Raw genomic sequence first — 15,499 nt, 5'->3', positions numbered from 1 at the left:
GTGATTGACATGGGTTCAGTGTAGGACTAAAAATCGGAGACAACTGACAGAGCAGACTGATGGCTATGAAAGGGAAATATATCCCGTTATCATGTTTCCAATTCTCAGACAGAAAAAAAAAGTGTCAGCATGTGGATAGTCTTGACACAATGTTGCTTGGCACATTGGTTATATTTAAATGAAACCGTGCATTGGCGCAGTTTGTGCGGAGTGTAGCTCTGCATCATTGCACAGCAGTCGCCCAGCTTTAATGTAGAACATTTGTCATGGGGTGGTGGAGATGTGGACCCAAGTGCAGGACAAAAAGATGAGGCCGGGGGTTTCTACCTAAATGTATTTAATAGAAAACAAACAAAAAGAAAAGAAAACCAAGAGAAAACTGCAGCGGTGGCAGGATTACAAAACTGGCAAAAACATGGGAGTAAAACACAGAGACTGAAACTAAGGTGAGGACTTAAGACTAACAACACAACAGGGAACAAAGGGAAAGGCAGGCCTATATATACAAAGGAGGGCCAAGGGATGACAAGACACAGGTGAAACAAATCAGCGCAATCACACAGAGAGAAACCAACAATAAGCAATCAAGAGGGGGCATACAGTGGGAGTAACACAAAACCGGAAACTTAACCAAACTAAAACAGGAAACAAAATGGAACATGACAGACAGAGATCCATGACAACACTGGGTTTACTATGCAAATAAGGCCCGATCCACCTCAAGGTACAAGCAGCAGCTTTACTACTGACTTTAAAACCTTTCCAAAGCTTAGAAAAGCTTATTTCCATGAATTCATCCCAGTGTAAAATCTAAGGGCTGAGCATGAATCAACACAAGTAAGGACGCACAGTGGGACACACAATATGAAGGCAACCCTGAAAACCAAAAGCATTTTCTGGTTCTTGCACAAGATGAACGAATTTAATTTCAAATATTAACTGAGATTCATTTGAGCGTCAGTATCTCATTACAAGGGAGATTTGCATCGAGCTGTGACATCCCCGTTGAAAAATAAACAGCAGCTTCGTCACAACTCAAGAACCACAGACCTTGAAATAAAAAGTTTGCTGTTAAAATCTCATGCACACCCAACTTGTCACAGCGTGTCTCAAGGCAATGAGAAACATTCTCAGGGGATGAGCTCACTGTTTATGTCAGTATGCATTTCAGGTGACTAATTAGCAAGTAAGTAAACTAGCGTGTAAGTGACACTTTAAAAGTCCATTAAAGTGCCTATGCGGTCCTTAAGTGCTAATACTGAGAGCACACTGTCTGACTGTCTATTAATAATAATATTTTCATGCAGACAGAAGTTTTTTAAGTGAAAGAACAGAGAGGTTGAGTTTCATTTCACCCTTATTCTAAGTCACTGCTTTCTCAATTCCCCAGACCCCCTCATTGCTTTTTCAATTTCCCCACACCTTGCCTTTGCAAATAAAATCTTATTGCTGATACATTCAGAATTATGAAGTGCATATAAAGACAATATTGAGTTATACATTAGTCGGTAGAGCAAAGTGTAGTATATTCCACCGTTAATATATCTTCACTTTTTTAGGATGTGCATTTGTTTTGATTTAATTTCTGTAAAACGCAATTGAATATCCTCACAATTTGAGTGGACTGGTATAGCTGCTCTAACTCTTTGAGTCTTTTATGTCTGAAATTATAATTTTGAACTGGGCTGCAGCACAGATGAGGCTGTTGTAACTGCAGGGCTGTTTTTGATAGGCGCTATGAGGGAGGAGCCGCCCGTGCGCTGATGTATAAATATCAAGGGCAAGGAACTTAATGACGGCTGTAAAAAGACGACATAATGAATGCGGAGAACAACATGGCTGTGTTGAGACGCAGAGGAGACCCATGTTAAAAGTGAAAGATTCGTCAACGAGGCAGGACTGGTCCCTTGACACGCACACCATCTCTCTCTTTGTTTTGTCTTTATCCTTTATAGAGCCGTGGATAGACAGGCAGGTAGACTTGTGGCATCAGGCGAGGTGGGTAGTGTCCGACCTGTCAGAGCATCACTGATGCTGTTACCTTCATCGTGGGATTTGACCATGTAACGGAGAACAACGGTGGCATGAATACAAATAGGTTTCGACCAGGTCTTTTAACATACGTAGCTCCAGGTGCCTTTCGATGAAAGACAATCATCCAACTTACACTGAGAGTGGCTGTGGTTTTTTCCGATAATCCATAGTATTCAATTCTTTCATCAGTGAAAAGATGCCAAGAGTCATGAACAAACCAACCAGATGATCTGTCAGTCAATCAGAGGGAACATAACTTTACATTGACGGCCTTCAAATTATATTTTTTCTTCTAAATCTGTCTTTCAAGGTGGAAATAAAATGTGAAAAACATACAAGAAAGCTCCACTGTCAGGATTGTTTTTCTGTCGTCGTTGGCGGAGGGGAACATATTATATCTGTCAAAGACCTGCTTTCGCGTGGCAAGTGTTACAGCTTTGCTCTGTTGACTGTTGCTTTAAACTGCCGTTTGTTGATGTTCTTCTATTCCAGGTGGTGGGAGAGTGGCGCTTTAGCAAGATCCACTGTGACATCTTTGTCACTCTGGATGTGATGATGTGTACAGCCAGCATCCTCAATCTCTGTGCCATCAGCATTGATCGGTGAGTTTGCTGCTGCGCAGATTGTTTAGTCCTGCCTGTCATGGTTCCAGTGTGGATTGTCAGCGGAAATCTTTACCTGATGAATAGCAGAAGGGAGCTGCTTGTTTGTTGTTTGTATTTTTTTATTTTTGCATGCACCCCCGTCAAGGCACGCATGTGTGTCTGCACAATGAATTTCAGACATGGATTTTTTTTTTTTTTTTTTCACGCCATACACAACACCAATATTCTTTCTATTTTGATAATGACGTGCAGCATGTCCTAATAATTGGCCACCGGATGTTCCAGGGCATAAATGTGAATTCCTCAATATGACAAATTGCTGCAATTTAGGAACAAAAAGGGTGAATAAATTAATGAAAACTTGCTTGACAAGTGCGTAGGAGAGTGAAACACAATGGCTAATATCTGCGCTCCATCACACTGCCAGCAGTAGCTTTGGAGGCCAGCCATATTTCAGTCAGCGGCATGTGCTGGATATGAAACAAACTAAACAATGAAACAATGTTTTTAATAACAGGCAACCTGTGACAACCGAGCGCAAACCTCATAAAACCTTAACACATTTAGTAATTCTAACTGCATATAATAATTCATTATTATGTCTACTTTAAAAGACAAATCCAACTGCCTATTATAAACTGAATGCAGAGAAAACATGAGAGGGAGAAGGTGGAGGAAAGACAGCACAAAAAAAATATCGTTTTAAAATATCAGAAATAAGTTAAATCTGGAGGTGACAGGAAAGCAAGCTGTATTCTGTTTACTACTCGAAAAAATATGTCAAAGGTCATCCTCATTGAAGACAAGAGCAAAATTAAAAGCCAAGTCCGACTCTCCAAACCCGCAAATTATTTGCAGTGGAAAATTACTGTGGATTAGCTCTGTTAGCAACTGATTGTGCCACGTGAAGTATCAAATCATTTGGGTGGGTTTTTAAGTAGCGATGGACAAAACAGTAACCGTAGTCATACACGTCAAATGAGTGCCGTGGAGCTGAATTTATTTCAAACAAAATGACTCTGACTGGTCTTTTATTTCTTTTGGACCCCTTTTTATTTCACTAACACACTTCCCTGTCAATTTTTGTCAGTTTCATTGACTCTATTGACTATGTTACATCGTGTGGGTTAGAAACAACATATGCATCAACTAAATAAAAATATAGACTAATTGCTGAACTGCATTTCATTGTTGCGTACCTGTACATGTGTAATGGCAATAAAATCTAATCTAATCTAATCTAATCTAATCTAATCTAATCTAATCTAATCCATATTCAAAATAATTCTGCTATAGAAACCATCAACATCAAACAGACATGTAATAAAACAGGACGTTGCATCATAGACATTCATCTCATTTAGCAAGATGAATGTCATTACAAAAGCAAGAAACAGTTCAAATCCAGCAGAAGCATTAATGTCAACCTAATAAAATGCCAAGTATACATAAAAAATGTAAATATAATTCACTTCACTCGCCAAAACATAAGAAACCATTTACAGAGTTCTCATCTGAGCCTGTCAGCCCTAGTTTCCTTTTCCTGGCTGGATGAGTCTAGCTAGCTCTGGGATTGGGCAGTTTTTCTCCAAAATATCCAGCTTTTTCTTCAAATTCTGCAGTGAAAACGTCTTTCTAAGACGATCTGCAGCCAAATCGACAGGCTCTCGTTCTTTTGCATTGTGGGTGCAAAAACTAGCTATCAAAATGTTAACAGGGGAGATTTGGTTGTGCAGCTAAGCATACAGTGCACGATGAATATTCCTTTAAAAAGATCTGTACATAACATTAACCATCAAATAACTTCATCAAATAATAAGTTGATAAATTTAGCTAGCTAGTAACAAAAAAGGAACTTTGTCAGTCAGTCAAACATGGTGTACGCTGCAGGTTAAGAGTACATGCAACCAGATATTTTTTTTCTGTCTGTTTTTGGTTACGAAAGAAATCATGCGACTTGCAAACGTGTGCAGGAAAAATGGGTTTGTAAACTCAGCTTTACAAACAACGTTTTAATCGCATATTGAAAGATGAAGTGAACTGTGACAAAACCAAATCTCTCAATATTTGTAGGAGACACACTGTACAAAGCGTGCTTACGCAAGCCTTCAAAGCGCAGTTTCATGCTCGCAACCCCTTTTTTTATTAGATTTCAAACTTTCAAACGCTGACTTTCAACCTTTTCAAAGCTCTTCATTCCGTTTCAAAATACAACCTGTTCATCCTGCAGAGATGCTCTTCAGAGCTGGGGGGAACTCGGGACGGTAATTCTCTCTTGGTTTGTCGCTACAAGCGGCCCTTTGAACATACGGCATCATCATTTGATATATTATTAAAAATATTTATTACAGCAGCTTTAAATGGGTACAAAGTGCAGCTTTAAAAATTGGTGCAAAAACAGCTCTTTATTAATTAATGCTAAAAATAAAATAAAATAAAATAAATAAATGCATTTAGTCGTGTAACTGGGATGATGACTGATTGGTAGATGACAGCGGATCAGATACAGCTGAAGGAGGCGGTCACAAGGAGAAGCTGTTTTTCTGAAAAGCATGTTAAGCCTGAGCGACCAATATTAAAACTGTAGCAAGTAATCATGTAATGCTGAATATGTATCAAAAGTGCAAAGACGTGAATGAATACGTCTGAAGCATATCAAAGACATCCTGTCGTGTTTAATGTTACATGATTTTCTGCTTGGCTGCTTTTTCATCTTAAGAAGAAAAAAAAAGAAGAAAAAAATTCCACCATGGTCACACACACAAACAATTTCATCTCTTATTGAAGTGAGCGATTGATAGTACGGATGTGTCTTATACAATATACGTGGTAGCTTATTTATTTGAATAATCTTGTTAACGAACATTGATTTTGCATGGTCTGCACAAATGTTAGAGCGCCCCAGAAGAGGAACTGCCTCCACATTTACATTTAAATATGGTTTATGACTTCTCCCGTTGGCTGCAGACACGTGAATACTAATCACGGAGAAGATAAGTGTCACAGAATCCGGGGTCCAAGCGTCCCCTCCCCCGGCTGTAGTGCATTTTGAGGTCCACTCTTATAAAAGTTCAGATAACAGTCGCACACGAATGTTTTTCCTTTCATCAATTCAGCAGCTTTGGGCTGCATTGTGATTTATACATCAAAGGATTGTTTCTTGCCCTTATAGCTTTGTTCTTTTTCAATAACGTGAAGAAAACGGGATGGTGAGCAAATAACGGGCTCATTTTTTTGTGTAAGCATAAATTAGTTTTGTGTTTCTTTATATACATCCATGCATTATTAACGGTTTGAATGCCCTACAACAGTGGCCAATCAAGTCACTTCCCCTTCAGAAGCAGGAGACTAATGGGCCTAAGACAAAACTGCTGTTGTGTGGGAGGTGATATGAATGTGCATGTGCCAAATATGGTTTCAGAAAACTCCAGAGAAGTACGTTTGCCAAAAAGCAGACAGTTCGTAAATGGAATCAGAAAACGGTCTTTTATAATAATGCTCATTGTGAGTCATGCAAATGACACGACACTTGACGAGGCTTGATGTCAGAGAAGCTGAAGAAAACAATAAGTGTTAATTTAGGTATGCGGCCTCCTGCAGTTGTGTGTATATGTGCGTTTAAAGTCTTGTGTTAGAGTGGGTTTTGTCACTATGGTAGCCAAGAAAATGAGAGAAGAAAACTTGCACACCAGAAGTACAATGTTGCGAAAGTCCCTTTTACTCCAAAACATGGTTTGGGCCAAGTAAAACACTGATGGAATATTTAATCCAAAAATCGAATACGAACTACACTGTTGCTTTAACTTTTTTTTTAAACATTAACCGCATTAAGACATTAAAACAACTAGCTAACAGTGTTTCACAGACACTTAATGCCCTCAGGTCTGTAAATGATCATACATGTCACTTTATAAATCGTTCTAAATTAACCTTGTCTGTTGTTTATGTGCCACACAGTCACGCAGTGTTTCGAACATTAGTCCAGATTCAGTGAGAAACAAACATCTACTAAAACTGTACATCATTTTTTAAACAAAAAGCGTTCGTTGTTCTGCTGTATGAAATAATTGAGATGACTTTCAACTGTGTTTTCAATTATTGCGTCAGAAATTTGAGTCGAATAAACCTGAAAATGCATAAAGTCGTAGACACGTGCACATACTCTGCAAGAGTATGTGGCAAGTTCTTACATCATTAGCAACAACCACAAGTCTATTTCAGACCGCACTGTTCCCATTATACTAAAAGTAAAATGGGATCTGAAAATAGATGTCCTAAAAGACATGACTAAATATCTAATTTATGCAAATTCTATGCAATACACACACACACACACACACACACACACACACACACATACATACATATATACATATATACATACATATAAATGTTTAATGCAAATTTTCACACATTCACTGGTGGATGGCAGATGATGCATCAGAATGATTCATTTATTTTTTAAGCACCAGTCCGTTATCATTACACGTGTTCTCTGAGCATTAAGTTCGCTATTCTTAAAATCACAAAGGTGGCAGCAGCTGGGAAGCAGGCGTGTTTCTGAGTGATCTGTGCTCAGCGCGCAGCCTGAGTCACATTTTCCACCAAAATACCAATAACCCTCAACGCGCCGTCGGATTCTAATTAACCTCCCACCCGTTTGCGCTTCTCCTACCACCTGTGCTCTGCACATGCCATCAAAATACCACGCAGGTACATTTCAAGGTCAGCATGTTCAGAGGAAGTCTATATATATATGTTCTGTGCATTGTCTTGGTTTTGTTTCAGTCCAGTCTTTATGGCAGTGTGTTGCCATGGATGTGTGACAGTCCAAAAATGACATTGCATACGCTGTTATCTTGAATCTATTCTTATTTCCCTTGCATGTTTTCATTAAGGCCGTGATTCTGAATATTCTCCTAAAAAAAGTCTTTTCTATCATGCCTTGATTCTTTCAACCATGACGAGACAGAAATCAATTCTTGAGACGCTGTAAAAGGTAATACATTTCCTAGTGATCAAATCAAGCTGCTTAATAAGGTCAGCCTACACAGCGAGGTTAAATAAGGTCTCTCTTTTGAGGGAGTGAAAGTAAAAAAAACAACAACAACACAGCCTGCTTTACAGTATCTCATTGTCATGTGAACCAAAACCTACAGCGCATAACCGCTACCAAAGGGCCAATCCACCATCAAAAAGATTCTGATCAAGAATGACAGGCAACATTCTCCTTGCTCTCTGCTGTGCTTTGTGCTAAAAATTTCAACTGATGAAGAAGGAGAACAGCAAATACAGGGAGGGCGCATCCAGCCGCAGATCATTAAATCAAAAATGAAAGAAGTCGAAGCTTGAGCTCGTCATTTTTGGATGTGTCCTTTTGTGTGCGAAGGTTTCCTGTTTTCATACATGCTAACTGTGGCGGATCTTGTCTCCACCCCTTCCAGTTACACAGCAGTTGCAATGCCAATGCTGTACAACACTCGCTACAGCTCCAGGAGAAGGGTCACAGTAATGATCTCTGTGGTGTGGGTACTGTCTTTCGCCATATCGTGTCCCCTGCTGTTTGGCCTAAATAACACAGGTAAGAGAAAGTATCGTACGTATCTGCTGTCCGGCCTTCGAATTTATTTAATTTTTAATGTGCGACTAAATTGTTAGAGCAGTTTAGTACTGGTGGTGCACTTTATTATTCATCACTACACCCAAAGCATTATTTATTTGTAAGTCTGTCCAGCTTCTAGGATCTAAAGGGCAGTTGTGGATTAATCGACAAATTGTTGCCACACAGACTTGATTAAAAAAGTCAATATCTGTATACTGTAGATGTTACTGCTTTTGTGCAGCTTATGTTTTGGTATCATCCAACTCACTTACAGGAAATTCAGGATCTAGTGCATTTGGAGGTTGAGAGCTAAAACGCTTGGTGTCTTCGTTTTGCTTTTGATTTTGTGGATTTTTAATCTGTCTGTCAGTGGATTTTATTTATCAATGGGCAGTCTTATTGAAAACTTCCCAGTCAACTACGATTGTACAGGCCCTTTCGATTGCTTATTCCACAGAACGGTGGATTACCGGTCCTGATTAAGGCCTTTTTGGGAGGAGCCAACTTGTTGCTGACCAGCTCCCATGGCTCTTATCCAGTCACTTTGAAGCTCCACTCATCCCCTTTGAGTGCCTTGATGTAATGTCGATTCAGCCGGCTCTCGGGCCTTTCAAACAAGCAGTGTCCGCGGATCAAGCTGCAGGAAGCATGAAAGCGGGAGGCGCAGAAGCAGCACGCTTTGAGTCCAAAGTTTCATGGAATTTATGAAAGTGTTGAGAAAAGTGTGAATGTGAAATGTTTGCAGTAAATACAATGTAGAGATTCGTATTTACAATGGTCATCCCGAGCACACGGCGCATGTGTTTGTGTAAGGTAGCTGCTCCAGCTGAGTGAATTAGTGAGGGTTGAGTAACGAGGTCAGCGTGCCATGTGAAACGAACCGTTCAATTAAAGTGGTATGCCAGCAATTTAGTAAATCACTTCCATGAAGTCTGACAGACAGATTCACAAACCCAGGCAAAAATTAAAAGCAAGGCCTAGACACTTTTAGCTCTTTTAATGCACTAGATCCAGAATTTCCTGTAATGAAGTTGGATAGCACCTGGCACGAGGTGCCAAAACATGAGCTGCACAATAACAGCCACATCCACAGTATACAGATGTTGACTAAAACTGCCCTTAGGATTCAGAAACTGAACAGACAGGACAGCTGAGTCCAACATGTGTGCTTTGGTGTGCAGAGTTAAAGTAAAAAAAAAAAAAAAGAGGGGTCCAATTTAGCTTTGAAAGTAAATCAGTGACATCTAAATTTAAGCAACCAGTGCAGTGGATTTAAAATTGTGGATGATATGATCTCCGCATTTGGCGCCAGATAGGAACCATGTGGCAGCCTTTTAGATAAGCTGTAAGCCAGTCCCAAGAGAGGTGAGACTGCAGTGGATGTGAGAGGGGAAGTTTAAACTATCTGAATGACCTCCAAGTGAGGGGAGTGTAGAAGTGATTACATTTTCTGATGATGCATTTTCAAGCAATTTTAATCAAGAGAGAAACCCCTACTATCAGGCTCTAAGGTTCTTATTTTCTGTTAAAAGTTTTCCGGAAGGCAAAGTCGCAGAAAACAACAAAAATTACACACATTACATAATTTGGGGGGTGGGTCTTTATTCACCCTGTGCTTATCTCTGCAGCTACTCGTGATGAGTCTCTCTGTGTGATTGCCAATCCAGCCTTTGTGGTATACTCTTCCATTGTGTCCTTCTATGTTCCCTTCATCATCACCCTGCTGGTTTATGTGCAAATTTATGTGGTCCTGAGGAAGCGCAGAAAACGTGTGAACACAAAACCAAAGCTGCGTGCCTGTCAGGCTGCCGACCCTGATGTGGGCGCGTCGCTGAAGGTGAGCTCCTGTAGCAGCACGATTTTCTTTGTACAGCCAGGAGTTTATGACTTCGCTACGAAACAGGGAATCGATTTACGCACTTATTATACCAGAGCTCTTTAATATTTTGGAATAATGTCTTTTCAACCAGTTTAGGCCAAAAAAAACAAAAACAAAGCAGAGGTCCCTTGCCCTTTGGGTTCATTCGTTTCCTCATGAAAGTGCAATAAATGTTCTCAAGCCAATTATTATTGATGGCTTTACGAGCAAGCATTATGTTGCAGAGAAACACAGCGTAAAGGGGAAAATGGCAGCAGACAGCAAGATGATTGATTTTCTTTGAAAATACAATGGATAGCATTCAACCAAAGGGTCTGAAATGTCAAGGCTCGGTGACACCTTTTGCGTTTACACTGTTTTTCTTTACCTCATAATCAAATGCTCCGTAACACGTTCCATCCAGGAGGCCAGTTTTAATCTCAGTGTTACATTACGTTTGGCGCGTTTCGTTGTCAAAAGCCGTTGCGCAACATTTATCATGATGGCCCTCAAATGACCTTTAGCTTTTCTGCACATTGATTTTCCTGACATAGGCAAACGCAATGAGCTCTGTACAAGAAGCCAAGTAATGCTCTTGATCCGGTGCACTGTTATTTCTCATGTTTATTCATAGCTTTACACCAAGGTTTATATTTTTGGCATATTGATAGATAATGTATGTTGTCTTTATGGAGTAATAGAACATTACTAATTAGGCATCACTCTTCAATGCTCTTGATTCTTGGATGAACTTGTGTCAAGAATTGCATTCGTTCACACTGTCAAGCGAAGGGATTTGGTTTTCAGCAGCAGTCAAAGCTGTTCCTTAAGAGCCAGAGCTCAATGCAGCCTTTTTTTGACCTAGTAGGTAGTGGGACCTGTGCTTAGAAAAGCTCTTGTGTCAGTTGCTTTCAGCTGCTTTGACATTGTACCCTCTCCTTGCCTGACACAGCTGTTTTCATTTCAGGATAAGTGCACTCATCCAGAGGATGTGAGGTTGTGCACCATGATTGTTAAATCTAATGGGAGTTTTCCTGTCAACAAGAAGAAAGTGGTGTGTGTTATTTTTTTTTCTAGTTCTCATTTTTTTTGGTGAAACTGTAATTGATGAGACAATATCTTTTCGGTCATGATTATTTAATAGGACAACACCTTGAAAGGAAAATATCTCATCATCTTTCTGCTCCGTTGAGCACAGTAAAGCTAAAATAAAGAAATGAAGTGTGATGTGTTTATTACCTTCATTCGTCAGTTTTTAGCATCAGCAAAAAAATAAAAAATAAAAAAATAAAAATCTGATCTGTATCCATGTCTTCTGATCTCAGATATTTATCAAGGATGTTGTCAACGAGGGGGAAGATCTGGAGCTGGATGAGCTCAACAACAGCGGCAGCAGCCAGAAACAGAAGCCCCAGCCACAGGGCGCTCTTGGAGAAACTCCAGCCACCAGCCACCAGCTACTGATGCCGAACAAGGCCAGCGCTAGCCCCACTTCGACACCTCCTACGCCCCCAGAGGAGGGCCAGAAGGCAGAAAAGAACGGCAATCCCGCAAAAGAGCCCATCGGGGATCCAGCACCCGTTGTAGCCAGGGCCTTCCAGACGCAGGCCTTACCTAACGGCAAGACTCAGACTTCTGTGAAAACCTTGAGCAAGAGGAAGATCTCCCAGCAGAAGGAGAAGAAGGCTACTCAGATGTTAGCCATCGTCCTTGGTAAGTTCATTCCCTTCTAACTAAAGATGCTGTTTTATGTGAAAACGCACCCGAAGATAAGATGAGGAATTTTTACAACCAAATAACTACGCTATTTTTTGATGTGGGCTTTGAACATGCAAAGCGTCATGCAGTGATCACAGCATCAAACCAGTGGGATGCTTGGTTTACATTTATCAGGACCAAATATTTGCTTCTGTTCCAATTTACCACATGCCATTACTGTAGTGTGCAGTTCACATATTTCTAGTTCTTGGCTGCCTTTGCACGTGTTTTTATTTTCATCTTTTTTTTTTGGTAGGACCCAAAAAAACAAGTCAGGCAGTGATGCAACAAATGGAAATCGTTCTCATACTTAAGAATCCGACTTCTCCGTGTGCTAACCACATTAGTGTGACTAGTATGAGATCCCCATTCTTCTTCCTTTTTCCTCAATCTTTCTGTCCTTCTCGAATGTTTCCATTCTTCTCTCCCCAGGTGTGTTCATCATATGCTGGCTGCCGTTTTTCATCACACACATCCTGAACACCCACTGCACTAAATGCAAGGTCCCGGCCGAAATGTATAATGCTTTCACTTGGCTGGGCTACGTCAATAGTGCTGTAAATCCCATCATATACACCACCTTTAATGTGGAGTTCAGAAAGGCGTTCATTAAGATCCTGCACTGCTAAGGCACAACGTCGTTTAACCGATCGGACTGAGGGAGAAGCGATGAATAAAAGCATCTCTTCTGGCAAATACCTCATCCTATTAAGGAAAACGCACCGCGGTGGGGAAACTGCTTTTTAACATTGAGGAGTTAAGTGACTGAAAAACTGGTTCTATATGTGAATTGTCTGTGGAGTCCTGTTCTCCAAATCACTGAATGTAAAACAAGAAATGTCTGTAACGAAGACCTGTTTCATGGAGAGAGGAAAAAAAAAAAAGTAATATTGGTCTCTGAAATCATTGTGCTTGTCACGTAAGGAGCCATCTGTGTATACCAAACACATGCAAGTGGCAAACTGCTATTTATTGTCTGTGTACTTTATGTTTTGATGACGGAAAACAAGCTATCAAGTCAGTGTTCATGGCAGTGTTACAACTGAAACGTCAGCTCTTACTCTCGAAATCTATCACTGATCGGAATGTGTGTAAATGACAAGAGACGATTTACTTGCTGTATAATGTGGCATTGCCAATATCTGCATTTTTTCAATTTTATAAAGTCTATTATTATTAATATTATCATAATTATTGTTATTATTAATAATATTATTTGCTGTACTATACATAGCTTCTCTTAACACATTAACTGTGACTATATGCCTGCAATGGATATGTGATGCATGCTACACTGCTCCTCTACTTGACTTTTCATGAAATGTGTGTTTAAGAAAAAAAAAAATACTGCAAAATATCTCCAATAAATGACGTTAAGGTACATCGTTAAGTGCCACATAAAATATCAGTGTTCACTGTGTCTATACAGATAGACCCATAAATGGCATGTCCTTATTCAGCAGTGTCTCTGTTATTCCCAGGATTGGTCTGCAGGTTGTTGGTAATGACCTGCATGCGAACTGAGCAGCTTCCAGGTGTAATGGGTTGAATCATGACAAGGTGCCCAGCTCCTGAGGCCGCTCTCCGGGTGGGGGAACAACTTTAAACACAGCAATACATTTATGTATGGTTGTTTGGGGCGACAGGACTTGCAACATGTTCAGTTCAACTTTTGAAGACACTATCCACAAAGAAATGGTCACCTCTTGATGAATATTAGCCATAGACTGCTGGTGACTTAGTGAAACCACAAACCCCTACATTCAGGACTCAAAAATAAAACAAAAAATGTGAATATTTAGGGGATTAGTGTGCAGAAGACATGCACATCCCTAAAGCTCTCTAGCTCCATAGAAATAGCCAATATGATAAATACAGTTTTTTTAATACGTTTAGATAAAATACAATCAGGGCTAAAGTGGCTCTTCATCATCAGGTACAGAGTTATCAAAATGACTCGTATTGTGTGCCACTGAAAAGTAAAGAAGTACGATGTGGGAAGAAGAGGAATCAAATTTGATATATGCTACCAGTCAAAAAATTGGGTCACACCTTCTCATTCAATTCAATGAGAAAGTGTGTTTTGACTGGAAGTGCATATACTGACTTGATAATTGCGTTCATACACAACTTTATTCCTCTGGTTGCTCTTATTCATATGTTGTTATTTATTACCCAACACACACCGAAGTCCATTTGATAGCTCTGTACCTGATGTTGAGAAAATCTGGGCTAGAAATGTGACACTATTTGTAATAACGTGGTTTCTCGCCAACCGGTGTGTGTGTGTGTGTGTGTGTGAGAGAGAGAGAGAGAGTGTGAAAAACTGACAAATAAAAATAAAGATTCAAAATCAAACTTTCTACGTGGTGTCATGTACACATGCCTATATTGTGCTTTAGGAGTAAGAATTCATATCCACATGTCTTGGACCAGTAGGAGATAGGGTAGCGTCTTTGTACCAGCTCTCATGAATAGCTGATTCTTTCATTTGAGCTTAACATCAATCTTTATGATGACCCGAGTCAGACCAGAGACGATCTAGTATTGCATCAGGGAATAAAAAATCATGTAGGACTACAGCCAGCAACAACAACACGATATTACATTTCTTCTGCTGCTGTTAGCAATTCCCCGCTCATGACTAGAGCAACAGAATGAAAAATGTTTGCTTTTCAAGGCACTTATCAAATCGGTGAGTGATGTACCTGCCGGTAGCATATACTGGATAGTCAGGACATGGACCATTCGACTGTTTCTGCTGCGTCAGGAGACCTGACGTTTTTCGAAAATGTAAATGAGTGGCAACAGTGCAGAAAGTGTTGGCAGTACAGCTGAACTATGATTGATAAAACATGGATTTATTCTATTTTTCTTCTTTGTTCTTTTCCTCATTTTCTTTGGTGAAATGCAGTTACGCATCATGTTGGCTTTGGAGGACGAGGCTGGTCATTTAAAGGCAGACGCCGCTATGAATAAGCTTAGCTTGGCATTAAGACTGGAAACGGATGACAACTTCTATTTTAAAATATTCTATTCAATTACTTTCATATAATTGTTTTATAAAATGAATAAAATCTAAACAACAGGAATGGGCCTTTATGAGTCTAGCTATTTTTTTGGAGCGAGAAACAAGATGTAGCATATTACTGAATGAGCTGGTCTCAAGCTGCAGGAGATTTGGGCCATAATCATCCCTTAAGAGAAATAACATTCTACTATAGTCAGATTTTCTCCAACCATTTTTTCACCCATACTCGTTTGACCTTTGATCTATTTGTTTTTGTTTTTTTCCCCCACACTGAAATGTAATATATGTATTATAAAGTTATAAAATATGTCTTAATATGCCAATTATTTTTCTTCTTTTGGTTTAACTGGCAGATGTGTTTTGGGAATTTTCTGTTGAAATAAAAGAAATAAGAACACTCTGGTCTTTTGGTGTGTTTAATTTAGCATCTAGACACTAACACAAAGCATTCAGAGTCTCTAAATTAATGAAGACTAGAGAAAGTTGGTCTTCTTTATCTCTTAACTACTAAATGTTGCATTGTTCATCTTCCCTGTTCATCTGTTAAGCTCCCAGGAAGTCGACAATAAAGTTTAATGTACCTGGGCACATAAGAACTTGTATCTTAGTAG

The 15,499-nt window shown here is 39.7% G+C and overlaps 1 protein-coding gene across 1 annotated transcript in view; it reads left to right on the top strand.

Annotated features, from left to right (window-relative positions):
* The window catches only part of drd2a (dopamine receptor D2a), a 37,843-nt gene extending 22,558 nt beyond the window's left edge, over positions 1 to 15,285 (top strand). Inside the window, exons 3-8 of the mRNA XM_047595197.1 lie at positions 2,527 to 2,636; positions 8,084 to 8,220; positions 9,870 to 10,078; positions 11,067 to 11,153; positions 11,425 to 11,812; positions 12,290 to 15,285. Coding sequence (XP_047451153.1) covers positions 2,527 to 2,636; positions 8,084 to 8,220; positions 9,870 to 10,078; positions 11,067 to 11,153; positions 11,425 to 11,812; positions 12,290 to 12,486 — 1,128 coding nt within the window. The 3' untranslated portion in view covers positions 12,487 to 15,285. The remainder of the gene's footprint in view (positions 1 to 2,526; positions 2,637 to 8,083; positions 8,221 to 9,869; positions 10,079 to 11,066; positions 11,154 to 11,424; positions 11,813 to 12,289) is intronic.
* The last annotated feature ends 214 nt before the right edge of the window (positions 15,286 to 15,499 follow it).

The sequence above is a fragment of the Mugil cephalus genome, chromosome 9, assembly GCF_022458985.1.
Source record: "Mugil cephalus isolate CIBA_MC_2020 chromosome 9, CIBA_Mcephalus_1.1, whole genome shotgun sequence".
In the NCBI taxonomy this organism is placed as follows: Eukaryota; Metazoa; Chordata; class Actinopteri; order Mugiliformes; family Mugilidae; genus Mugil; species Mugil cephalus.
Note: the sequence above shows the minus strand (reverse complement) of the source record. Positions and strands in the feature narration are given on the sequence as shown.